This window comes from Conger conger, chromosome 6 (genome assembly GCF_963514075.1).
Source record: "Conger conger chromosome 6, fConCon1.1, whole genome shotgun sequence".
In the NCBI taxonomy this organism is placed as follows: Eukaryota; Metazoa; Chordata; class Actinopteri; order Anguilliformes; family Congridae; genus Conger; species Conger conger.
The window spans coordinates 17142741-17169976 of NC_083765.1; the positions used below are offsets into that span (position 1 = coordinate 17142741).

The following is a 27236-nucleotide window of genomic DNA, read 5'->3' on the forward strand; positions in this document are numbered from 1 at the left end:
GAGTGTGCGAGTATGTACGCGTGTGTGTGCCCTAGAGTGATGAGGACCCAGCATGGGCGAAGGCTCTACTACTTAGCCGCGTTGGGTCTGTTCACAAAGCTGGCCCTCCTCCAGACCTCCTTATTAAATGAGGAATATTAAATCAGGAGCGCTGACACGTTCGGAAACGAGGAGCGCTTGGTCCAGCGTTCTCAGGGCCTGGAGGACCCGGCGCCGCGTGTAACAGCCTCGACACTGATACCCGCCGCTGACAAAGAGCCCCAGCGCTGGAGAATACACACAGGAACCTGTGCCACAGCTCAAAGGACACACAGAGCCGTTAGACCAGCTTAATGACTCGCCAGGCTTTTACTTTACAAAGATTTTATCACTTAAATCACTTCAGGAAGAATATAATTATGAAAGGAACCCGTACTTGCAAGTGCATATTCTGGCTGCATGTCTAACGCAGACGCACGATGAGCCGCTCGGACCGCGTGGCACTGAAATAACACCGCTGCGCCAGGTGTTACGGAGCCGCACACGTTCGCCGACCGGCCTGCTGAAGACTTATTACAGTCGGCTACTTTCGAGCGGGGGAGACGTGACGTCTTTATTGCATTTTGCAGTAGCAGGGTGCCAAGCCAATTAAAAATAACAGTAAATACACAGGCTTTCTGAATGATGATCATCATTATCCAGCAGTGTTTGTTTATCCAGTCTGAGAAACCTTGTGGATGATTTTTTTTAAACAATGTTTACTTCCAATTTCATTACAGGGCTCATTACGGTGCCCATTTGACTCGACACCTCCTGTGATTTTGGAAGGAAATCTTCCTGGGATGGCGTTTTCCCTCCAACACGTTTTCCTAGTGAAGACGACGGTTATTTGCGGCGCTCTTAAGTGGGTTGCCGTGACGGCCGGAGCGGAAGGGGCGTAGTGGACCGGGAGAGGGGTCGGGCTGCGGGTTGGAGCCGGTCCTCATTAGCGCTCCAGGTCAGGGGACAGGGGAGCACCTGAGAGCCGGGCTGAACAGAGGGGGATTTCAGCGCGCCCGAGCTGAAAATGTGCCAATCGGACTGGAAGCGGGCAGAATTATTTCAGAAGGAACACTTTGTGCTGCCAGGGGAAGCGAAGCTCTTGAAGGTCAGCGGTGAAATAAGGAGCTTATGAAGTTGTGCACTCTGGATACTTGTGGCAGTGAGGGTATATGGGGCAGAACTCCGGTGAAATCCTATATGACAGCCAGTCACAGCTCTACGTGTGTGCAGTAAAACTCAGGTGGAGTTGTGCGTTAGAGAAAGTTATGAGCCCAGGTATGCGGAGACGGGTAGAGGTGATATTGGGCCGGAGGTGCTTTTGGACAGTGGAGCGTGTGATGAAGCGATGCGTTTCTCTGGGAGAGGAGCAGCTCGACTGATGAAAGCTGCCTCTCATCCAGGCCTGTCTGTCCGTCTCTTCTGCCCAATTATTCATACAAAATTAAAGAGCCCAGGACACACTTCCCCTCAGGCTGTACCGACCCCCATTACCATGATCAGTGAGCGGAGCCGTATGTGTGCGGTCACACTGCACAAGAGTGTTTGACCAAATGTGTGTGTGTGTGTGTGTGTGTGTGTATGTGTGTGTGTGTGTGTGTGTGTGTGTGTGTATGTGTGTGTGTATGAATGTATGTATGCTTGTGTGTGTGTATGTGTGTGTGTACATATCTATGTATGCACAATGAAGCACACATGTTCTTGGCATCTTATGAATAAACCACCCCAAGGATGTCTTTCCTGTATTATGAATGGAAGAAGCAAGCAGTGAGGAAACATTAGGACTTTAGTGCTGCCCTCTCAGCATCCCAAAAATGCTCTCCTAGCCTCTCCACAGTGACCTCCACATATAACACAAACCTGTCACTTCTCATTACTCAAAAGCCTTCCAATTGTAATATGAATGGGTAGAAACCTAATATGGAGAATATTATCCAATTTGTCTTGACTGATCAATTACGAAGGTTTTATTGGCTCAATTATACCCTCTAGAGGTGGCGATGATCAAATTCAGAGGCTGACAGGTTGTACTCGGTATTGCCGGCACGCAACACTTGCCTCCTGGGTGGTAGAGCGTTTTCGTCCTACAAGACATCATGTTGTCGATTCATGAATGATACTGACGTAAAGAAAAACACCTTTTTCCCCCAATAGGGAATGGCCAATCATATACAAGCACTCATTACTGAATTCAAGGATTTAGATTTAGAAGGGCCGAGACACCAATGCCTACAATTCCGAGCGGTGACTAGCAGGTGTCATATCCTCCAGCAGGGGTCGCGAGAGAACGAGACCGTGGATCCCGGTCAAATTAATCCTCTCTAACTGAGGATGACACAGCCACCAATTAAGCACCTCGCCATACAGGGCTACTGTCCACCGTCTACATACTTTGAACGAGAACTTAGTTTCAATGTAGTGCAAAGGAGTGACTTGAAGCTCAAAGCCATTTCAGCTCCATGTCTGATGTTAAGTCACGGCGTTAATGTTGGATTCTATCCATTTCGAGATAGACTCCATTTAAAGCTAAGGAACCTGCGTTTTAACAGCTGCTAAGCCTGTGGTTATGAACTGAACACTGGCAGACAGAAAGGGTGAAAAAACCTTTCTTTGAGACTTAAATACTTTACGGCTATATGATATGAAAAATTTGAAGACATTCCAACTGAAGCCGTTTGCATGGAATCGCACGGTGTTTGACTAGTTTTGTTCGATGTGATGTGCTGGTGTGTTTGGTGTATGAACGGTTGGTTCACAGGTATGTTTACGGTCTATACTACGGTCAAGTCGACATAATAAACTGACACCAAGTCAAGGTATTAGCACTGACTCATACTTTTGAATAAGATAATACATGCTTATGTTTTGATGACCAAAATAATTTAAAAAAATAACCAGCTGCGGTACACAATTGTGGGACACTTCTGAAACTGAAGTAACCAAAGAAACCAGGGCTCTAAGAGACGGTCAGAGGTACAGCAGTCCTGCTGATGCTCCCGAAGAATCTGAAATTCCTGCCTGTAATTCCTATTTGTTTATGTCACAGCACAAGACATACTGCAGTATCACAGATACCTTTTCAAATAGTCAGGATCTAATTTGCAGTACCGCTGTGGGCCTGCAGGGGTCAGTCTCCCCATAGCTTACCTATGCAGATCTGCTTATCGTCAAAGGTCTTGCAGCTGTTGTTGGAGGGCTGGCTGAAGTCGGATCCGGAGGGAGTGACGGCCGTGGAGCCGCTGCCGTAGAGCACCAGGGTGAACTGTGTCAGCGTCCCTGCAGAGGGGGAGGACAGGTGACGTCAGCCCGCCGCTATTTACAGCCAATGGGATTCTCAGGGGGAGCAGCCTAATTACTTTCATTCTTCTTTAAAACTTAACTCCCTAAGAAGGAGAATAAAAAGCATCCCAGCGAGGGAACCGCTCAGCGCTAATGTTTATTTTTTTCTTTTCTTTTCAGAGCGCAGATGTTAAAAGCTGCTCCACTGAGAAGCTCCTTTCTCCAATTCAGAAAATCAACTTGGGGGGGGGACAAAAAAAAGCCTGACCAGGATATATGCAAGGCAGAAATGCCCTCAACATTTTTTCTGAAGAGATAGAGTTTCTATGGATGTGCACCCGCAGAATTTGAAACGGTGGGAGACGTGGGAATGCGCAGGGCTGAGGGCCCCAGATTTACTGCCCTCCAGGGCGGCTGGGCGGGCTGACAGATGTGGGCGGGCCAGGAGATCTGGCCCTGTTGATTTACTCAGAGAGGTTTCATTAATCTGATTTACAAGCAGGTGCAGAAGTAAAAACAACTGGGCTGTGGCCGCTCATAAAAAGTGAAGAAAAGACGGTTTCTCAGATGAGGGAGACCCTCTGCGCCTGGCTGCAATCATTCTGTTTACCCAGCCTCCTCCCATCCTCCTGATCTGCAATCGCCACGCAGCATCTCAGCTCCGGGCTCACCGCCTCGCAGGTCTGATTGGCTGACAGGCCCAAAGAGCCCCTCGGTGAGGAAGCAAACAGCCGCCCGATTGGACGGGCCCAGTTACCGTAGTCGTTGACCCCGGCGGTGTTCTTGATCTCCAGGGTCCACTCCCCGCGGGGGTCCTCGTCCCAGGAGTGGGTGGTCATGAAGGCCCAGTCGCTGAAGCCCTCGGAGGAGTAGTCGTGGGGCCTGGGAGAGAGACGGAGAAGAGTGAGACACAGGGGCCAGCCATCCGCCGTAACACAATACCTGTCCATTACCTCAGTGAGAAATCATCTATACATACAGGCACTGACACAAGGGAGCAGGGCTCGACATACACTAAGTGGTACGCAAGTGCATGCTCAGCAAAAAGAATGGGCAACAATTTATATTTTTAGGTATGTACCCATTTTTAGGCAAGCTTTTTATGATTTATTTAGGTACACTATTTGAAAATGCTGTGCATTTTAAGCTTTCTGCAATCCATCCATACCTATATCACTTATGTCAACCAGACCTGGGTGAAATACTTCTGGTCCTCTTGGTTGCTTCAGTTGTACCAGGCAAGCTCAACTGAGCACAGAAAAGTACTTGAATCCAAAGCAATTATACATTTGACCCAGGTGTGATGTGAAGCCCTGTTGGGAGGGCTGCGTGTAAAGACTGTGTGAAACGCTGAGCTGTACCTCGGGGCCAGCAGGGTGGACCGGGTGCCTTGTGGGCTGATGAGGTAAATGGCCAGGTTTCCTCTCCGACTGTAGGACAGACTGAGCTGTGCCTGGGCGTGCTCCAGAGAGCTGACGTAGTTGGGGCTCCCGAAGCATGCGTCCACGGTCTTGCGCACAACCAGGCTGCTGCCGATGTTGCTGCTGTGGGGGAAAGGCCAGTCGTTCAACACAGGAGACGCCCCGAACCCTTTCCCTGAGACACCAATTCTACCAATCAGCAGCTCAGTGAGATCAGAGCAGATGACTCCAGATGGGGGAGAGCTGCTCTCTTCAGAGGACACTGACTCGACCTCCCGCTCTCCCCAAAAAGTGTGCCTGTGTCCTGGGACTGGATTAACCTGCTCAGGTCCAATGAAGCATGGCCAACCTCTACCAGAGCAAAGTACCTGGCTCGGTGCCCTCGGGCTAAATCCACTAAGACGATTAGAGTGGTCCTGAACAATTCACACAGAGTGAGGGGGGAGGGGATTCATGCCTGCTTTGGTGAGAGAGAGGGGAAGAGAGGGAGAGGAAGAAAGAAAGGGACAGGGAGAGAGAAGGGGGGAGAAGGCGGAGAGGTACAGGTAGAGGGACAGAGAAATGGAGAGAGAGAGAGAGAGAGAGAGAGAGAGAGAGAGAGAAGTAATCACTTCATCGTAGGCCCCATGTTCTCCTCGGCTGTGGGAGCATTATACCCAGTGCACAAAATTGGGTTGCAATCCAAAGCGCTCTGATCTCAGCACATCATCTCAGACAGAGCCCATCTCTGATCCCGCGGCCAGAGAGCTGCTCTGCGTCTGTGTGAGCTCAGAGTGGGGGAGTGCCTGGCAGCGCAAGGTCAGGGGCCACGTCGGCACGGCAACAAACCGCCGAGGAACGCCGGGGGGTGGGCACACCCTGACCCTCCACACTGCTTCCTCCTAAGGGCTCTTCTGCACAAGTTCTTCCTCTTTGCCACCGCCTTTGTAGGGGCTTAGACCAGGGTATACTTGCAAAGCCCATCAAATTAAACTTGATTTGATTTCATTTGTTTTGGGGGTTGGAACAGAGGACGCTGGAAGGTTTGACCGGTCCTGTTTATGTGGCACAGGAAAAGGGCATGGTGCTCCAGAACACAGACCACACTGTTTCTGAGCAACAGCATAATAAAACTCGCTGGTGACCTGTCTGTGACCATCTGACAGGGCTGACATTTACAAAACACGCTTCCAATTCATTGTAAAAAAAAGAAATCTAACCATAACTAACCGACATAATGTCACAACCTGAATGCCCACCCCTCAGCAACCACAGGCCCTGAGGCACTCAATTATCTTGAAGTTGTTCTACAATCACTGGCTCTGGCATTCAGACCTTCCAAACCCACACAAACACAATTACTGAGAAATATCTGCTGCTGGGAATTCTGCAAATTGAAACATAGAATCCTCCAAATGAAACAATCATTGATCTATTAACATTCATTACAAAACATTTAGTAAAAAAAAAAAAATTGAAACATTTTAAATGGTGTTACCATTCAGAACACTCATTCAATAATGCACACATATCACATTCAATGTTGGCGATCACCTCAAAAGGAAAACGCTATAAGAGTTTGAACCATTAAGTGATTTATTAAACTGAAGAGGTGAACAGTGGCAGTTTGAACTCCCCCCTGGGGAGTTTGATACCTCATGTGCTATTTGGGGGTTCAGGCCTCGTGTTTGCCCTTGGGTCACCCTGTGAAAAACCATTTAACTGAAAGTAACTGAACACCCAGAGTGCACTGTGGCTCTCACCTGGGCTGGGACATCATGGACAGCACACACTTCTGCTGGGGGCCCACGCCGGTCCAGTTCTGGGCCATGGCCACCATGGCACCGGCATCCAGCAGGCCGTAGCCGTACGAGTGGCTCACTGCGGGGGGGAGAGAGGGTCGATGTCGAGCTGACTTCCTGGCTTTTCTGGGTTTTAATGTACTGTAATGTAATCCAATTCTACTAATTGAATAAAATCAGTGTTCCAGGCAGTAATAAACAGCGCTGTTTGTAGCTGTGCCAGAATGTGAGGAGGCAGGCCACGCCCCCCGTACCTCTGCGGCCCACGCCATTGGTCTTCCAGTCGTTAGTGACCAGGTTGGCAGGGTGAGACGTCCTCACCACCAAGTGCTGCATGTCTCTCCAGGTCAGGTTCTTACTGTGGGACACAGGGGCAATTCCAGTGTCACACAAGTGCGTGCGCACACACACACACACACACACACACACACACACACACACACACACACACACACACACACACACACACACACACACACACACACACACACACACACACACACACACACACACACACACACACACACACACACACACACACACACACACACACAGGGCATTCCGGTCACGCGGCCCTGGGAAAGACAGCTGCCACTCAGGCGGCGCACAGCTCAGCAAGGCTGCGGTCATTCCGGTCAAGCAGGGAGAAACTCTACCGCCATCCCGCTGCATGCAGGACTGCAATACACCCGTCATTCCAGTCACGTACGGCTCACCAACCTCGCCAATTCCAGTCACGTAAGGTGCTGTAAACTTGTGTTCCAGGCATGCATAGCTGGGTATAATACTACTGTCATTGCCATCACATGGAGCTCAGTAAAACACCCATCACTGCAGTCACACACAGCTCAATAACAGTCCAGGTACAGCGGCATCAACCTGGGCGAGTGCGACTTTCCCTCACCCAGGAAAACCCCACTGTCACCTGCCACAAACCACAAAATACAGCCTACCACAGTAAAATTCTGAGTATAACACAGTGACACTGGGTTAAAGTGCATGTTGGCTAAATGAATGCAGTAATAATCATTTCTGTCCTTTAGAAAAGGTCACCTTCAACTGAAGGGAAAGTCGGAGGCTTGTGTTCTGCCGGATTTACATAATGGGCCGGGAAGCTGAAAGGAAGCGTTGTAAAAGCGTCTGTCTCTCCGCTCTGCACGAGCAGCTCACCCACTGACATGAGAGGGCCACAGCACAGAGAAAACATGAATAGCTAATGTTATGACTCTGAAGACTCTGGGGCACAGGTAGGGGAATTGAAGTTCAAACATTTATGTGCCTTAATGTGCTATGCTATGAAGCCAATGGCTTTCAATGCTCCGGAGGGAGTGCACCTCTGGGGAAGAGGCTAACGCGCAGACAGGAAGTGTGGCTCGGTGGGGCTGGAGCCCAGCTGTCACTACGGCCACCCCAGCAAGGACAGAAAGTCCCGCCCTGTAAACAACGTGTCGTGTTAATCCTACCATGTCAACCACTCAAGGGAACGTTACGTCCAGTAGTATTCCTGCGGCCATGATGTAAAGTCCCTTCCAACAGATAACCGTGGGGCACAGGGCACTGTGCGTGTGTCCGTGAGGGCGGAGGGGAAGGGGAGATGGGTTAGTGGCGGTTGGCGGTGGCTTGACTCACTTGGCTTCGAGGGCGAGCGCGATGATGCCGGCAGCCAGAGGGGCGGAGGCGGAGGTCCCCGTGTGCGAGTCTGTGCACTTCTGCCGCAGGTCCGTGGTCACCTGGAGGGAGGAGAGACACGTCACACTGACGGCCCGGTCAGGGGAGACTCAGCACACCTAGCACACCGGGGAGACACCCCGGGGAGAGGGCACTCGCGGGAGACACACACGCCTGCGTAGGCATTGGCTGAGGCACGGCTGAACGCTGAGGCAGCTCTGGGGCGGATGGCAGGGGGAGACGGGACTGCAGCAGCGCAGTGACACAGTTAAAGGCCGTTTGGGAGAGGCACAGACTGTCTGTCACCGCAGCAGCTAAAGCGGGATGCTAGAGGCTTTATCTGCCAGAGGCAAGAGAAAAAAGCACTTCTGAAACGAAGGTAAATACACCCTGATTCCCACAGACTGAATAAATGCCGACTGGCATGTCTAAATGTTTAAAGTAATTCCGCGATGCATTTCGAGGGAACAGAGGAGAAGGGGAAAGGATGACATCAAAGTCGACACGACTTTTCAAACACCGTCTAAAAGATCTCCCAACGTACTTAGCAGCTGTAAACGGAATTAGTCACACACGGCGAATACAAGCCGTCGAGCTCTTTACATGGTTTTTCTGTTATTATTCCAATGTCACAAACAAAGAGCGATATGAATGAATCAAGAGGAGGAATCGCGCACGGCTATTTATAAAAGACTCAAGTTGACGTTCAGCAGCGAGCTGCAGTCAGAGCTTTTTTCCCAGCCGGAAGCTGCGGTCTCCGGGGCGGTTTAAATATTCCGCACGGATGAGCGCCGCCGCGCGGGCCCCGGGGCCGAGCCGTCCGCCTCCGAGGCTCGCGTGCGTCTCCCGCATCTCGCCGAGACATCTCTGCATCCGGCCGTCCGGGGCGGCCGGGAGCGCCGCGCTCCTGTGCCGTGACCGCCGGGGCTCGTAATCTGCCCGTGCGATCGGCACATCCCCGCACAGACCCGTAAACACTCATTTCCATGCAAAACGTTTCCATCTGCGCGCCCGGCACAGGCCCAGGGATCACTCCGGAGCCTGGTCCCACAGCGCCCCAGCAAGCCGGCTGGATCATCTACCACCGCCGGGCACATCCTGCTCCATGTCGGGGCAATACCATGCTGTTACTACCCCCTCCCAGGCCCCTCACGTACGATCTGCTTCTCGTTCATGCCGCCCGAGCTGTAGGTGGTGGCCAGGGTGGAGGAGCAGGCCTCGCTGTACCAGGGCACGTTGCCGTTCTGCGTGCTGCTGCTGATGGACAGGGTGTAGATGCTGTTGGTGTAGCCGTCGCAGTTACAGCTGTCCTTCTCCCGGCCGCCATTCCCCGACGCCCAGACGAAGATGGAGCCCAGTCCTCCTCGTCCCTGAGGGTGGAGGTGTGGAGAGACACAGGTACAGGGTGAGGGTGGAGGAGTGGAGAGACACAGGTACAAGGTGAGGGTGGAGGTGTGGAGAGAGACAGGTACAGGGTGAGGGTGGAGGTGTGGAGAGACACAGGTACAGGGTAAGGGTGGAGGAGTGGAGAGACACAGGTACAGGGTAAGGGTGGAGGAGTGGAGAGACACAGGTACAGGGTGAGGGTGGAGGTGTGGAGAGACAGGTACAGGGTGAGGGTGGAGGTGTGGAGAGACAGGTACAGGGTGAGGGTGGAGGTGTGGAGAGACACAGGTACAGGGTGAGGGTGGAGGTGTGGAGAGAGGCAGGTACAGGGTGAGGGTGAAGGTGTGGAGAGACACAGGTACAGGGTGAGGGTGGAGGTGTGGAGAGACACAGGTACAGGGTGAGGGTGGAGGTGTGGAGAGACACAGGTACAGGGTGAGGGTGGAGGTGTAGAGGCAGGTACAGGGTGAGGGTGGAGGAGTGGAGAGACAGGTACAAGGTGAGGGTGGAGGTGTGGAGAGACAGGTACAAGGTGAGGGTGGAGGTGTGGAGAGAGACAGGTACAGGGTGAGGGTGGAGGTGTGGAGACAGGTGCAGGGTGAGGGTGGAGGTGTGGAGAGACACAGGTACAGGGTGAGGGTGGAGGTGTGGAGACACATAGGTACAGGGTGAGGGTGGAGGCGTGGAGACAGGTACAGGGTGAGGGTGGAGGTGTGGAGAGACACAGGTACAGGGTGAGGGTGGAGGTGTGGAGAGACACAGGTACAGGGTGAGGGTGGAGGTGTGGAGAGACACAGGTACAGGGTGAGGGTGGAGGTGTGGAGAGACACAGGTACAGGGTGAAGTCTACTCTAACACACACGATGTAGCAGTCTGTGACTCGTGAGCCATTGCTACAGACAAGCAGATGCAGACCCAGATGGGTGCGTGCCAAGAAGAATCCATTCATCAGATCATTTTTTCCATTTATAGTCTTTTCGGTGTAGGCTGCATATTGACCATCCATTTATCCTGTTAGAAACTATTAGAGAATGGAGGCAGGATTCATCCCTGAAGGGACTGCGCTATCCCACCTGCTCAAAGTACTTTATAACGGATCCAAGGGTCACTTTCAACACTATCACTACCAACAGGAAAATGTACATATGACTACCGCATTTATTCGGCTAAATGTACCATTTTCAAATGATTACATTTCATAGATTTTCTAATCAGAATGAAAAATTCAACTTCTGTATTTTGGTAGAACCTGTATATTTCCCCAAATATTTTATTTTATAAGTCAAGTTCTGGCTTTAAAGGTCATTTTATTTTATTACAACATTCCATTTGTATTTTTAATGTTTTTTTAATTGCAATCAGGTTTCCCCTCCAGTGTACTTATTTTATTGTGTATCCATTTATAATACCCCCATTCAATTCAAATGTCAACTTGATCTTTGTGCGGTTTTTCATTATGTTGTAGCAAGCACCATCCTTCAACGTAAAAGCCAAAATATGCATACAAACAACAAATGTATTTGCTGCTACAGGAGATTAACATTTTCATGAATCCCATTTTGACACGGATGCACAATTCAACAAACAAATTTCAATATTGTGAAATCCACAAACGTTCAATTACATAATGTTTACCCCGTTCCTTTTCTATATATATAAAAGAGACACAGTGTGCATTTAATAGGAGGATTATTAGATGGGCTGCAAAACATTTCGCCTTGGACAGAACAGAAAAGATCTTTCAAGCTCTAAAGCACTCTATTTATTTGCTCTTTTCCATCTATGCACTCTATCTATTGAACGCCGTGCAGCTGAGATTAGAATTGGCTTTCTGGCAGAGCACAAAGCCTAACAATGCCCAGGCAAAGACTGTGTGCACTGCAACCTGCACTGTACCACAGCTGCCTGAAATGAACCCAAGGCTGGCATTTCACTAAGCCCAGGCACAAACGACTTGACATTATAACCGTGTTTGCACCTCAAACCTCAATTGCTCCATCCTAATTGTTTCGATGGTGCTTTGTACAGTGGACGTATGAAAAAAGGCTCGGCTAGCTTCTCTACACGGGACCAGTCCGTTCATTTGCACACCTGTGCACCGGTATTTGCACAGTCTTTGACAAGCGAGCCACAGAGGGACCCTCAGGAGGAACCTCAGGAGGAACCTTCTGCCCGAGTTTCACAGGCACTCTTTCAGGATCAGCGCACGGTCCAATCTCCTGATGCTCACCGCTCCCTGCTCTATTAGATAAACGCTCGCAAATCTTAACCTGCATGCTTTCCGTAATCAAGTGCAGGCTTTCGCTAAGAGATTTATCGATGGAGGTACGGAGTTTGATGCATTGCTCTGCCAAGTAATTAATAAAAGCTCTTCATTAGCATAGTCTGGGCACGGCGAAGAGCACCTACGCCGTGCGTTCCTCAGTTGCTCCGCTGACGGCTCAGCGCCAGTCTGTGCGCGCGGCGGGAGCGCACAAGCTACGCGGGGAACGGCGGTGAAACCGGGCTCTGAAAACACACAGCCGTCATTCAGCTCCAGATGTTTCGGAGCTGCGTGTGGGAGCAGGGCGACCGCAAGCGCCGGCGAGGTACGGGGGTGTTTTTATTGGCCAGACCGGGCCGGGCGGCGCGCTGCTGAACGGGAGAGAGACGAGGCAGCTGTGCCCACAGTGCTGCAGGATTATCGCTTCAGGTGCAGGGGGAAAAAAGAAAAAAAGGTTCAAGGTGATCCCGTCTCCTCCTTTCTCACCTCAGTGAAAGGGAGAGATATCACACCCCGCACAGCGATGCAAGCTGCAGCGAGAGGTGGGCGGTAGAGACGCTGAACAAAACAAACAAAAAAAAAAATATCTCATGTGACACCCCTCCCAGTTATGAATCTCACTAAATATGCTTTTTCCAAATCATTTCCCTGGGAGATTGGATCCAGCCCTGCAGGCTTTTTCTCTGCATGACGCAAAGAGCGCGCACAGCTTGACGCTCGCAACGGCACTCTCCATAATCTTTAGGACGCAGATCAAAGGTACGAAAAACATGTTTTTACCAACTTCTCTTTCCTTTTGTGACCATTTTCAACAGAAGGGATGTTTTTCGCTGTGAAAAGAGACCGGCTCACACTTCATTATTTGCTACAGAGAGGAAAGTGAGAGACTCCAGAGACGGCGGGCAGTGAGGCTGACCTCGGTCACCCCGCGCAGAAAGGCTTCTTTAGCCATCTTGGCAGGCCCGTCCACAGTCTTCCCATCATCCTCCGGGCCCCAGCTGGCGCTGTAGATGTCAATGTGCTGCGGGTTGAGGCTGAGAGACTGTGCCTCCACCACGTCCGTGACCTCTCCGTCCAGCATGCGCACACCTGGAGGGAGGGAGAGAGAAAGAGAGGGAGAGGGAGGGAGGGAGAGAGAGAGAAAGAGAGAGAGGGAGGGAGAGCGAGCATGAGAGGGAGAGGGACGATGAGAGAAGGCGAGAGAGATAGAGTGAAGGAGAAGGTAAGCACATACGCTCCACTGGCTAGTAGGCAACTGAAAGTGAACCTAAGGACAAACCGCACTTCCACTGTGCTCCAATGCCTGGCAGAAATAACACAATCATTAAAGTGTCAGTCAAAGAACAAAAATAGGATCACGGCAAGGTTTCAATGTTGTGAGCAGTCACTCTGCAAAACACAAAGCATAATGAAATGTGTACACACAAACAGACTGAGTCACACACAGTCACAGAGAGACAGAGACAGAGACAGAGACACACACACACACACACACACACACACACACACACACACACACACACACACACACACACACACACACACACACACACACACACACACACACACACACACACACACACACACAGTAAATGAGCATAGCTAATTAGCTTTGTGACTATCCATCCCTGATGAGTAGTGCTCACAATGTGCACACTAATCGATTGCTACAGAAAATGACAACACTGGTCGTTGTTGCAGCATAGCGCGGTTCCTCATCAAACAGAGTACACAAGGGCAGGCTGAGGTGCTCCAAAAGCTATTATACAAGCTTCTCTTAAAATGCTGCTGCGCAATACAGGTGCATCTGTTCTTTAACACAACCCTGAGAGAGCGAGCTGAGCACTATGAATCTCCTTCCCACTTCCCTAAGACGAGAAACCTCTTAATGCCTAAGGATTTGTTCCTGGCTAGAAACTAGGCTTCCAGAATGTGCTTTTATGTTTTTCATCTATCGACCCGTTCGGTTTCATTCCAGTTTTATTGGAATGCCGCATTTGGATCAAGCCTGTGTCGTTACGACCCACATCTCATCTCTGAGAACTGAGAAATCAAAAGCAGACATCTTCAAAACAAACTTTTCTGTTTGTTCTTTGGAAGAGTGAAGGGTCAGGTTACTCGATGCTGCCCTCCTATGGGTGAAAGCAAACAAACTAAGTGCGGCACTTCCAAATATTTTAGAAAACATCCCAAAAGCCAGAGCATTTTCATGGTAATAGTGCAAAATGTGACCTTTGCTGCTTCTAAGGCCAGCCAAATGGCCAAGAAAAAAAAAGGAAAAAACCTGTTAATCTCCATTTAGGCTATTTTTTCCATCATCTTCAGCGGCCTTTGCCTCCTGACAGAACACTGTGGTCTGGGCAGGATTATTAGCTCTGGCTCAGAAACTGAGACGAGCATGGGAAAGATAAGTACACGAGGAACGATTTCACCGCTGTGAAATGTTTGCTCTGTTTTGATGGAGCTTCCAGAAAAGTGACTCCACTCAAGCTGGGCTTGAATGGCCTACGACACCGAACACAGCATATCCCCCTAAGGGAGTGAATGAGATGAGCACATGGAGCAACACCCGCACCAGGGCGTTGAGCTTGGGCTCCCTCGGCGAGGAGATCCAGCTCTTCGCCTCCCGTGGACCTACATGGCAGACGGCGGGGCTGGGACGCCTCCAGCGCCTCCTCACGCCTCTCCCCCTCCTCCCAGAGTGGAGTCCGCAGGTCTCTGCGGGGATGCCAGTTGGCAAGCCAGCGAACGCAGTCGCGTAGCATGTGCAGTTCCTCACTAACCACATAATCAACACAGCCTCCGTTACGGGGAAGGGAGGCCGCATCTGCCACCTTCGGAAGATTCCGGCACTCGTTAGCTGCGGAAGCGAGGCTGAAAATGGAGTCAGAATGCCGGTCCAGTGCCTGCTAAAGCCACAAGCTGCTCCCTTCGCAAACGGCCCCGCTGCCATACCAGGTGACGCCGAGAAAGAGACAGTACGTAAACGGCCAACGGAGGCGTGGTTTCCACACAAATTGTGGGCAGAAATGACTCCATCTCCCAGCGCGCCATGTCTGGGAGGAAGACCTTGCACAAACAGCTCAGAGCAGACAGGCCTTTCAGAGCGGCCATCGCTCATACCGGTGTGCACACAACCCAAGGCAACAGGGAAGGGCTAAAAAAAGGCTTAATAAAGGATGACCTGGTTACGCCCAGCATTATAGTGGGGTAAGGGAGAATCGGATCCTCGTCTCAAACTGGGTTTCTGTGCCGTGGACACGCTTCCCCCCCCCCCCCATCCCCTGCATTCATACGCAGCGTTAATGTTTCAAAAGCTGCAATGAATACAGAAACATGAACGGAGCGCATTGTTCCTTTAAATTCGGTGCGTCCCATGTCATCACCCAAATCAAAGGGGACCCTGTCTTTCTGGACCAACGCCTTGTGTTGTGTGGCACTATTCTTAACCACTACCCCTCCCCCAAACAAAAGGAGATGAACGAGATTAGATTTCTCCCTTTGAGGCGCCAACAACTGAGAGGATTTAGCGGAAATGCCAGACACCTCTGACAGCTGTGGATATACAGAGGGGCAGTGCCATGAAACGGGCATTGAGCGCGTGGGCTAATTTAAAGGATTACACGCACTCACGGCAGAATCTTTGGCCCAGACGGCTGTGATTCAGTCCTGTGATTATCGGGCGTGAGTAAACCAATCACCACCGCGTTCAGACCCTCATCGCCATTCCAGTGCGGGGCACGGAAAGGAGGCACAACTCTTCAGCAAAACGGAGGAAATGAAAGCGCCCGGGCTCAGAGGAGACGCTTTCCATTACGCAGCCTTCTGCACACCAATCTCTGACTTTCAATCTTTTCTTCTGAATTGAAAAGCAGCTGAGGAAACTTCCACAAAGAGTGCGCGACTGGAGAGGATGGTTATCGATCGTCAGCGTCCATTCATTCTGTGTGCTCTGAGTGCAGAATTTCAGCTAGCCTTTGTTCCTGTGCTCCTGCAGCACATCAGGGGTGAGCGACTCCACGAAACGCTCAGGACACAGGGCATCAGGGGAGAGCTACTCCACGAAACGCTCAGGACAAAGGGCATCAGGGGAGAGCTACTCCACGAAACGCTCAGGACAAAGGGCATCAGGGGAGAGCTACTCCACGAAACGCTCAGGACAAAGGGCATCAGGGGAGAGCTACTCCACGAAACGCTCAGGACAAAGGGCATCAGGGGAGAGCTACTCCACGAAACGCTCAGGACAAAGGGCATCAGGGGAGAGCTACTCCACGAAACGCTCAGGACAAAGGGCATCAGGGGAGAGCTACTCCACGAAACGCTCAGGACACAGGGCATCAGGGGAGAGCTACTCCACGAAACGCTCAGGACAAAGGGCATCAGGGGAGAGCTACTCCACGAAACGCTCAGGACAAAGGGCATCAGGGGAGAGCTACTCCACGAAACGCTCAGGACAAAGGGCATCAGGGGAGAGCTACTCCACGAAACGCTCAGGACAAAGGGCGCTGGTGCACAGGGCGCTGGGGCTGAGCTCCAGTCCCATCACACTGCACTCACCGCCGATTTTGGCGTTGAAGGCCACGCCCACTCCGCAGACCCCGTTGCCGGCCTCGGCCGCCACCTCCCCAGCACAGCGGGTCCCATGCCTGAAACACAAGGAACAGTTGGGCAGTTAGGACACAGCTTGGCTCAGAGCATCACCTCAGAGTCACGCTGGAACACGTACAACACAAGTATGAAACAATATATAATCTCAGGGTGGAGACCAACTGAACGACAACACAGTCTTACAACACAGCTTCCACAAAGCAAGCATTATTTTTGTGAATGAGCCTCTCATACACAAAACCTAATGCAGTCTGGCAAGATAAAGGAGAACTGCTTAAATTGGATTTACATTGAATTAAACAGAGTATTAACCCAAGAAAAACAAAGTAGTCAAGGCTAGATGTTAGAAAGAGGCCCTGAAACGTTCACATGCACCGCAAAGCAAGCCTAGCCTTGGGAGTGTGGGGCTTCGGAACTCAAATTCAGCCAAGTGAGTGAAATCCAGATGACATGCTACCACCACAGAGCGAGACAGGGGGGAAGCGGTGAATTTGATTCGCCCATTCACAAAGACCTTCCTTATTAGCCCTGCGCCTTAAGAGGCCCGGGCTTCTGGAGCCTTGGGGAGGGAAACTGGCCCATCATCACATTCCAGTCAGGTTAATCCCCCCCGAACCTGAGCCAGTCTGAGAGGCTGCCTGGCAGGGGGATGAAACGGGCTTCTGGAGCACGCACTAATGAAGCTGCAGATTAGGCCGTTCCGGCAGGGCAGAGCCCCGCTCCCTCAGGGCCCCTGGGTCCAGCGGGGGGCTCCTTTGGGCCCTTTTCTCCATATCAGCACCAGCGCCGAGCTGACAAGCGCGGCTAAATGAGAACACGGCAAACGAGCTGCAGGAGCCTGGCGTGTCTCTGGCGCTGAGGACACTTCAGTTCTGCAGGGAACTACAGAGAACGACACCCTGACCAAATGATTCAGGAGCAGTACGCAGTGATCAAATGATTCAGAAACACAGGAGTAATACTGATATGGAGGAGTGGTACTCAGCGATCAAATGACTCAGAAACACAGGAGCGGTACACAGTGATCAAATGATTCAGAAACACAGGAGTAATACTGATACAGAGGAGTGGTACTTGGTGATCGAATGATTCAGAAACACAGGAGTAATTCTGATATGGAGGAGTGGTACTCAGTCATCAAATGATTCAGAAACACAGGAGCGGTACACAGTGATCAAATGATTCAGAAACACAGGTGAAGCAGCGGTAGCACCCAGCGGTTAGGGAACTGGGTTTCCTACTCCAAGGTTACGGGGGGTCGATTTCTTCAGTAAATACTTAAACTCAACTACTTCAGTAAATATTCATCTGTATCAGCGGCTGTAGGTGTGAGGAATGTAATCTGTGTAAGGTGCCTCCGAATGAGGGCATCTGCTAAAGTTCTAAAATGTAAAAATGTTAAATAGTAATATAGAAAGTCCAGAAAACAGCAGTGACTTCCATAATAGCTTTGCTGATTTGATGAATGTCTGAAGTGAAACCCCTGATGGTCCCCGAGACCTCAGGGCCGTTTCTCCTCTGGGCAGCCAGGACTGATGGAGCCATTCCCTCCCTCCTGACTTGGCAGCTCAGCTGACTTATTAAACCCACATAGCACAGCCGGTTGAAGCTCAAGAGTCTCTTAACTGTGGAAAAGGATCAATCAAATCCCCAGAGAGCTGCTCCCAGGGCCCGAATCAGCTCAGTGGAGCGCAGGAGTCCAGCACTACACACACAGGGCCGGGGGGTGGGGGCTCCCCAGTCAGCATGACCTCTGACCTCCGCAGGCCCAGATCTCCCTCTGAGCGCCATCACGGGGGATGGATTACAGGGGGCGGGGTGCCGGGGTCTCCTCTGAGCAGCGTGGGGTGGCCATTCCCAAGCCCTTGTTCTGGGAGATCCACCATCCTGTAAGTCCACTCCAGCCCTAACAAAGCACACCTCACTTAACAGCGAGACACCTCACTCAACAGTGAGAGATCTCGCTGAGCTGCTAATTAGCAGAATCAGGTGTGCCAAAATAAGGGCCTGCAGGACGGACAACCTCCGGGAGCAGGGCTGAGCATTAGAGCCTGCCAGAGCTCCACCTGCTGATGCCTCCGTAAGGAATCCCAGAAATGACATTCCCCCTCACAGCAGGAGAACGGAGTATCTCCATATCAGGCCAAGCCCCAGGATAGGCACCCCGTCTCTGAGCTTGTGGGCGAGAGATGGCGTCCTGGCTCAGTGTTTGGGAGGAGGTTCACGGCAGGTCCCAACTCGCTGAATACAAGCGCTCTGTATTTACGATCCGGCCCTTTCCCTGCTCGGATGCTTCCGGAAATCCCTCGTTCCCCAACTCTGCGTCTGACGTCCTAATTCCCTGCTGACTGATCTGCTTCAGCCGGCAAAGACCACACCACACAGCGCTATTCCAATCGCCGCAATCCGTCTTGCCCTCTTCCCATACACCCCCCTAAACCAGGCAATAAACCAAAGAGCATCTCTTTGTCAAGTTAATTCAAATGATATTTAATGCATGAACAGGGACAATAAAGCTGGCTAGGGTTATTGAGGATAACAAAAAGTAAACAACAAGGAGAGATCTTTTTACTCTGATGAGGCATAAAGCAAACTCCTTCCTACTCAGAACCAACGGGACCGGAGTCCCGCCCCATAAATGCCATTATAATTTTAATCAGAACGTCCAGGCAGAGCTCCACCATCTCAGAGACGGTACACACTATTATTATCTTATTTCCAACAGATGCCATGTAGAAACGGACAGCGGGTATCCTAAGATGAACTCGCCTCTCGGTCAAGCCGCTTGCAGCAAAGCCCGTACAAATATCGAACCGACGGCTCTGCACTTCAACACTAATGAAACACATGAGAGAGAGAGAGAGAGAGGAGTACACCGAGACTGCAGCGGAAGGGCCCGGAATTTCAGACCCCTTCTCGCGTAAATAGATGCACAGAATGGATGGCAGCTCATGTACCTGAAGAGGAAATGACCTTTAAGCAGGAAGACTTTCTAAAGAGGCAATTACTCAAAAAAGCACAAAGGAAACATCTTCATCACATCACATCACCGAAGGATTTTGTATGTAATCACTGCGCTCAAGACGCGGCTAACATTCGGGATTCTGTATGTAATCACTAACATTCGGGATTTTGTATGTAATCACTAACATTCGGGATTTTGTATGTAATCACTAACATTCGGGATTTTGTATGTAATCACTAACATTCGGGATTCTGTATGTAATCACTAACATTCGGGATTTTGTATGTAATCACTAACATTCGGGATTCTGTATGTAATCACTAACATTCGGGATTTTGTATGTAATCACTAACATTCGGGATTCTGTATGTAATCACTAACATTCGGGATTCTGTATGTAATCACTAACATTCGGGATTTTGTATGTAATCACTAACATTCGGGATTCTGTATGTAATCACTAACATTCGGGATTTTGTATGTAATCACTAACATTCGGGATTTTGTATGTAATCACTAACATTCGGGATTCTGTATGTAATCACTAACATTCAGGATTCTGTATGTAATCACTAACATTTGGGTCGGGGTAAAACGGCGCACACACACAGCTGGAGAGCGGAGAGAATCTATTACTTGTGCGTCTTTATTTTCACAGCCAGTGGTCGGACATTCCTCAAAGTCCAGGCCAAAAATCTGTCCAAACCGGCTGCTTATTTCCAGGGGCGAACTTTTTATAAGGGCTTTATTCTGAAAGGCTGCCAGCGAATAGCAGGCGTTCAGAAACAGTTCAGGAATGTTCCGTATAGCACAAAAACGCGCCGCGTGTGGTCGCGGGGGCACAGGTGTGGGCCCCGTCACACCTGCGGCTGAACCACAGAGACTCGGGAAGGGGAAGACAACAGGACACAGCGTTACGTCTCCATCAATCTCCTGAGCTGCCCCTGTAAACTGCAGCCTCGCCAGGAGGGGGCAGACTGCAGCACTGAATGAGTCCAGTCTCCGTTGAGGAACATTTCCTCCCGTCAGTCTCCGGGGTCCCAGAGGGCATACACTGCTAAAGACATTCGGTAACTCTGGCCATTCCCTGAATTGTGGTGCGGTGCATTGGAAGATTAAATCAACTAGCCCTGTCTAAATGTACAGACAAGCTAAAAACCACTACACTGTGAGCTGTCATTCATGGGGAGGGCCATCACATCAAGGTGAGGCCATCCCTAATATCACTTAGAGGAGGAACAGATTAAACTTTAAAGGCCGGGCTCAAAGAAGCGCAGCAAAGCTGTGTCCCCCATTACTGCCTGACTGCCTCTTAGACAGATAGGGGATTCAGCTGTAAAACCCCAGAATAGCTGCTTCAAAAAAGGGCTTCATACTGCTCTGGGCTCATGGGAAATGCATTCGATGCACTGCAGGATGCAAGCCAGGCATGTCCTGCATCGCATCACATTTTACACACCAGCAGAACGAAGATCGAAGAGGGAGAAGATCCGAATCGTTGCTTACTTCATTGCTCGTCAATTGCTTAATTAGCCTAATGGCCATTTAGTGTTTTCTTAATCAAGCAGCAGGGAAGGTTGAGCGGCAATGGAAAAACAGTAATTCATCTTACAACATGAGCAGCCTTCTCTGCCATTGTGGCAGACTAAGACCTGAAATGGCAAAAGGGCATTTTAAAAGGAAAAATGACTCCAGGACTAGACTCAGACACAAGCCCTGATGCACGCGGCCAAGAGCAGCAGCACGTACACACACGTGGAGTCTAATCCTGCCCACAATGCCTGACCACCTACATAAATGGGCCCTCCATTATGTCATTACACAAATGATTTCATTGTGCATTTGCTCGCTTTAGGTAATTGCACAAGACCGTTCACTTCCATTCACCCTGCGGCTTCGGTTCATCAGCGTATCTGTCCCTGTCGGTCTGAAAGGGAGGGGAGGGACAGCAGACTGTGACAAGGGCAATGGATAAGGCAGGACAAAGGTGAACTCATCAGCTGTGTTTAAGTGTACAGACGGGAAAGCCGCAGAACAACCAACATCAGAGGACTCACGTTTTGTGACACAGAGCCTGAGCATTAGGTAGAATGTTCTGGATGCTTCTGTAGGCTGGAATATCCGCCCACCTTACTTTGTAATTGCGGTGTCTCTTTCAGCTAGGAGAGTGGAGAAACCCGCGGCGATTAAGCCATCTTTCATTGCCAGCGCGGCAGGCCCTGGTGCATTATGGGTTTTATAAAAGCACTTGTATTTTTCAGTGGCAGGGGCCTGACGAGAATGAAGCGGAGCGCTCTGTGGAACAGGCAGGAGGCGGGATGCCCGTCACAGCGGGGTCCTGTGAACCCTTCCCCTCATCCCCAACGCAGATGGAGACACCAATCAGCCCTCCGTGGCTGAGCAGAGGCACTGAGCCACGCGGGGAGGCTCACTGCACACCACAGGCCGGGGTCCACTCTCATCGCCGTCAAACGGATGCTTCACTCTATTCTGTTGTTCTCTCACTCCAATGCACACACTCTTGTGCTCCTGGCAACAGGTAGAGAAGAAAAAAAAAAAAAAAAAAAAAAAACTAGATGGGAAGTGGCTTTTTCATTAATGTAAATCCAATACCGGAGCAGTGTCTTATACACAAAATGATCAAAGCCTTGTGGAAAAAAAAAAACCGTTCCACTCTGGGTTTAGAACAGCCCGGGGTCCCTGGGGAAGAAAGAGCTCTACATGATGCTGGGATGCTTCCCCTGGTTTGGGCTGCAGGGGCCGTGATTAAGAGCTGAGGCGTGGGCTCGTGGCGTAACCAGGCCATTAGTTCATACTGCGCGGTGTCCCAGTCCACTCCCTCCCTGCAGCTGGATCCACCGCCTGCTTAAATGGATTAGGAGATTTTCAGCAGGCTTAACCAAGCCCTCAGGCTGCTCTCCTAAATCAGACGCTCCGCTGTTTGAACAAGTGAGGAGGTACCAAAGTGCCTTTAATAGTCTGCTATTACTTCAGTGGCCCCTGACAGCTCCCAGCTCCAGAAACTCATCTGGGGGTCATCAGGGCCCCAGAGACTCATTTCGCAGACCCCCTCCCCTGAGCCCTGTAGAGCCCTGGTCCAGCGTCACGGGCAGAGCAGGGACAATCAGGCTCAAAGGGCTGCGATGCCACAATTATGAATTATCAATATGTTAACCCCACACTGCAAGCCTTTTCTCTGCAACGCAACCAGCAAAGCCTCATTTATACTTAGTCACATGACACTTTTGACCACTGAAAAAAAAGTTTCACCATTTTGCCCAGATCGTGCAGCCCAACACGCTGGGAGAAACGCAGCCGATCTGGTGCTCAACACACCATGACCACAGCCTGACGGTTAAACCCATACCAAAGGCTGGTGAACCAAAGGCTTGAATTCAGACACCAGAACCAAAAAATAAATACATGCATATAAACTTCAACCCAAGCCCAGCACGGCAGGAAATGAGCCAATATAAATGCCACTCAAATAAAATCCCTTGGAAATCACATCACGGCTTGCTTAATGGCAAAATATATTCCAGCTGATAACACTCAGCATTCATGAACAGTTAAACCATGGCAAAACCATGAGCAGCAGAAAATGGAGGTTCTGCCACAGGCCTGAATAGCAACCGCAGAAGCACAATCCCTGACCGTGCTCTTTTTTGAAGTGAGGTATTTGTTTTCGACTATTTTAGAGGGATATTGAGCGGCTTGGCACAAGGTTCTCCACACTTTGTCTTCTCTTTACCTTAAGTATATCAATAGCACAGAGAGAAATCATTTCTGAAGGCTGGAACTGAGCCAACACCAGCCCAGAGACTTTTGTTCATTCATCACGGAGTTGCAGCCTTTCTGTAAGGCAAGAACTTCCCATTCTAGTGGCTCAAAACAGGAGCAGCGCAAACTAGAGCTTGACAGTTCAGTAGCGACGGCCATTTTATATTAAGTGCTTAATTGGCCAACATCTAATTCTACTGGAGAATGTGTCATTTGCAATTAATTAGTCATTAAAATGACAAATAAACATCTGTGTACCTGCTGAAGTACAAAAGTTAATGCTCGGCAGAGCCCTTACGAAAGCACAATCACCGCTGCTATAGCAGAGCGGGGCATAAAATGAATGGGCCTTGTCAAATAACTGACAACATTTAGCGGGTGGGTAATAGACCTCTGGGACAGACACGGTGGCAATGAAGAGTTCTTTACACACGGAGGAGTCCGTGGCAGGGATGAGGGAAGCGCGTGGCGGGGGCTCATCACGAACATCACGTCTGGGAGCGGGCCCTTCGCCGGAGCGCAGCGGAGACCCCCGCCCACCGGCCGCCCTGCCCGCTACGCACTGTCAGCGCGCCTGACAGGTAGGCGGTCCGCACGGGCGACGTCTCATTCCGAACGCCGCCTGGCACCAGCAACCTCTGTCAGCTCGGATGCATCCCAACGCAAACGTAGAGTGACAGCAATACGGAGGAGGGGGGGGGGGTTCTTCTGGAACGAAGAACAGACTCTGCCTCCTCTGACAGACTGTGCCATGGCGACTTAATTGCATCACGCTGCGTCGCCGTAATTGCGGTGTGTTTGCGAGAGAGACTGATTATGGAGCACAGATTCCTGCTTGCTTTGATTGGGGCCATTACCGCAGACTTGCTTGACCCACCTGCCAAACCAAGCGCATCTCTCCCATGCCTCGGCCGTGAGGTCATCAGATGAGAGAGCAGCACTGCCGCGCTAAAACCGCCCGTCTTCTCGCGCCAGGAAAATTGATTTCCAAAGCGCTCTTCCTTTCCCGATAAATATATTCATACAATCATTATCCAGAAGCGCTGCATACATTTTTTCTTGGCAGGCAGCTTTCCTTTTGGGAATTACAGAATTAATTTTATATCACGCTCGTGCCAGTCAATCACAAGCCTCCAGCCCTCCCTTCACCCACAGAGATAGATTGGCTTCTGATTGCAGGGCTGGAATTAACCCATTTCAGAGGAACGCTTGTACAAGGAGCTCACTGTCAACAGGCAGCCGTTTACATGCTTATGAGACAGTTGGTGCCTAATCCTGCACCACACATGGCCCTGAAATGCGGGCGATTGTGTTGACATTCATTCTTGCATCACTACACTAGTTTGGTTACTGAGAGGTAGCCATACTTAAGACGGGGAGGGGTTGTAGGCAGGCTTTTTGAGCTGTTGGATCTCCTGTGACTACTCCAATCCTGCTGCTGTGAATTGGGCTGTTTACTGGATGCTGCATGGGAAGAAATGCCACAAAGCAATTTCATATTCAAGCTCAACTAGTACAGGGTTCCAATTCAACGTTTTATTTCTGTTTTGTATTCTGTGCAGATTATTTCTTGGGGGAAAAAGCATGCAGACGAACTGCCGACTGGAGGGAGTTGGTTGATCTGTTCGTCTGGCACTGTTTTTTTAATCAATGAATCTGTCAATGTGTTGAGAAATGCATGAAAACACTTTTTGTAGGCAACAAATTACAGTTACTTCATTTTCTGGTTAATGCTCACTTTTCCCCGCAAAACTCGTCTTCCTGACATCTCAATCTACTTTGCAGAGACAAAAAACAATCTAATCTGCACAGTGCATTACTTCTCATTTTGCTGTGCTGCAGTAAAATTAAAATGCATTTAAATGGGATTTTTTTCTGACTCTTATGAAAGTAACTCCCAATAATGACAAGATTAAATAAAATACTCTGACATCTTCAGAATGACATTAAAAGCAAAAACCTGAAAATGACTTAATTCATAAGTATTCTTCTGCTTTGTAACCTACATTGGCACATTCCATTTTCTGAAAGATCACAAAAACATGAACAAGGTCCACCTATGTTGACTTTGAATACACTTGTGTTCAGCCACGTGATTGCAGAATAAATATCACTGACTTTATTAGGTCTCACAGCTGAAACATCAGATCTGATCAGCCTTGTTGCCCTGGATACCAGTGAACTGCCTGTGGAACTTGCTGAATTTGTTAGTGGTGGCAAAAAGCTGGTTATAAAGTTATACGATTGCAAAACTTTGAACCTTTCTAGGGGCGCTGTTAAGTTGATTGTAACATGTATTAAATCTGGCTGAGATCAGATCAGACCTTCCCACCGAACTGAGCAAGCACACAAGAAGGAACATGGTCAGAGAAGGGCGCAAGAGGCCAGCTACAACACCAAGAGTTACAGTGCACAGATGTGTCCTCTCTAGAAAAGTGGCTAAACAGAAGACCCAACATTCAAGTCATGCAGGGAATTTCTCTGGCCTGAAATAAGAGCACAATGTTTGATGCAAACCAAACACAGTACATCTCCCAGGCAACACCATCCTTCCCATCAGCCATGGCAGTGGCAGCATCATGCTAAGGGACTGGGAAGCATGTTGCCATCAAGGGCTAAGACAAATACAGTCAAAGATTAAAGTCCCAAGAGGGAAATGACCCAAACCATACCACAAAAACAAAGAAACGGCTCGCAAACAAGGTCAGTATTCAAGCAATCCCATGATTAAATTAGCAAATGTGTAGTGTGACCTGAAAATCGCTGTCCACTGACACAGAACTCGCCAGAGTTGGAGCAAATCTGCATGGAGGAATCGGCAGAAAATCCCAAAACTAAATGTGCAGAGCTCACTCAGACATTCACAGGAAGACTCAGAGATGTAATTACTGCCAAAGGCCTATCTAGAGTATTGACTCTGGGGGGGACACATTAGCAAATGAGAAATGTAAGCCTTTCATTCTTTTCGGAGAATGTAGAAAATAAATGTGTTGCATTTATTGTGTTGGTGAAGGAGGGGAAATAATTCAATTAAAATGCGCAGTAGCAGTACATAATGTGAAAATGTTCAAGGGGTGAATACGGTCTGAAGGCATGACAGAGGCACAATGCATTATTATCTGTTTCCAAATACAATATTGTGATCCAGATGTGTGTGTGCAGACACACAAACCTTTTCCATATTTGTTTTTCTTTTTGTGCTCTTGTTCAAGTGAAGCGGTGACAACACCAGTCAGCCCATCTTGTCCACACCGCCAAAGAGCAGACAATGGACTCAACTGTCAGTGCAGGACCAACATTTACAGAAAATACTCAGGCATAGCCAAGTAAGAATGCTTTTCATTGACTAGGACAGAGCTCTTTATGGCTTTAGTCATACCAATTACATTCAGCAGTTTCCTGATGAGAAATGGGCTGACAGATATATGGTTAAAGGAACCAGGAACCGTTCTGCTGTTTATATCCAATGCGGCATGGGCGTATTTCACTGCTCACAGGAATGCGAACAGCACAAGATAAGCCAGATTATTTAGAGATTTAGAGTCTTGAGGACTTCCTTGAGAACTACCATCCCACCATTGTCTCATTTAATCTCAGCATGTTGGTGCTTTAAGAACACGGAATTGTACATGCAAGTTATACCTTCGGACAGTTAAGCCCTCAGGTATGGCACACAATAATGTTTCCTTACATCCAACACACACACACACACACACACACACACAGCTTAGATACAAAGGAATCAATCTTTTGCTGATGCCAACACATAAAGCATGCCATCAGCTGTTTTGAAAGTCATGACTCTTGAAATAATGATATGTATTTGCAGGAACTGGGGTCCTCGAAAACGGAGCTAAAAAATACGGGCTCTCACAGCCATTGGAACAGCATTGTGGGAAGCCAGGGGCCTTGACCTATGAATCATGAACCCAGACAGAGAGTTTTGTTCAGAGGCTTTGTATATTCAAGAAAAGAAAACATCAGGCAACAGTACTGAACTGTCCACACAGTGCTCATTTCAAAAGGTAGATAACAGATTATGTGCTGGCCAGCAAAAACATTCCTAC

The 27236-nt window shown here is 49.6% G+C and overlaps 1 protein-coding gene across 6 annotated transcripts in view; it reads right to left on the bottom strand.

Moving 5' to 3' along the window:
- furina (furin (paired basic amino acid cleaving enzyme) a) overlaps positions 1–27236 on the bottom strand; it is a 96864-nt gene that overhangs the window by 5242 nt on the left and 64386 nt on the right. For 5 of the 6 annotated variants that reach the window (XM_061244394.1, XM_061244393.1, XM_061244397.1 and 2 more), the window contains exons 7-15: positions 16374–16462; positions 12733–12905; positions 9325–9537; positions 8129–8229; positions 6754–6857; positions 6461–6578; positions 4659–4841; positions 4055–4179; positions 3166–3294 (exon numbers count right to left, since the gene is read on the bottom strand). In XM_061244394.1, coding sequence (XP_061100378.1) covers positions 3166–3294; positions 4055–4179; positions 4659–4841; positions 6461–6578; positions 6754–6857; positions 8129–8229; positions 9325–9537; positions 12733–12905; positions 16374–16462 — 1235 coding nt within the window. The remainder of the gene's footprint in view (positions 1–3165; positions 3295–4054; positions 4180–4658; positions 4842–6460; positions 6579–6753; positions 6858–8128; positions 8230–9324; positions 9538–12732; positions 12906–16373; positions 16463–27236) is intronic. The other variant, XM_061244396.1, reaches the window with a different exon arrangement.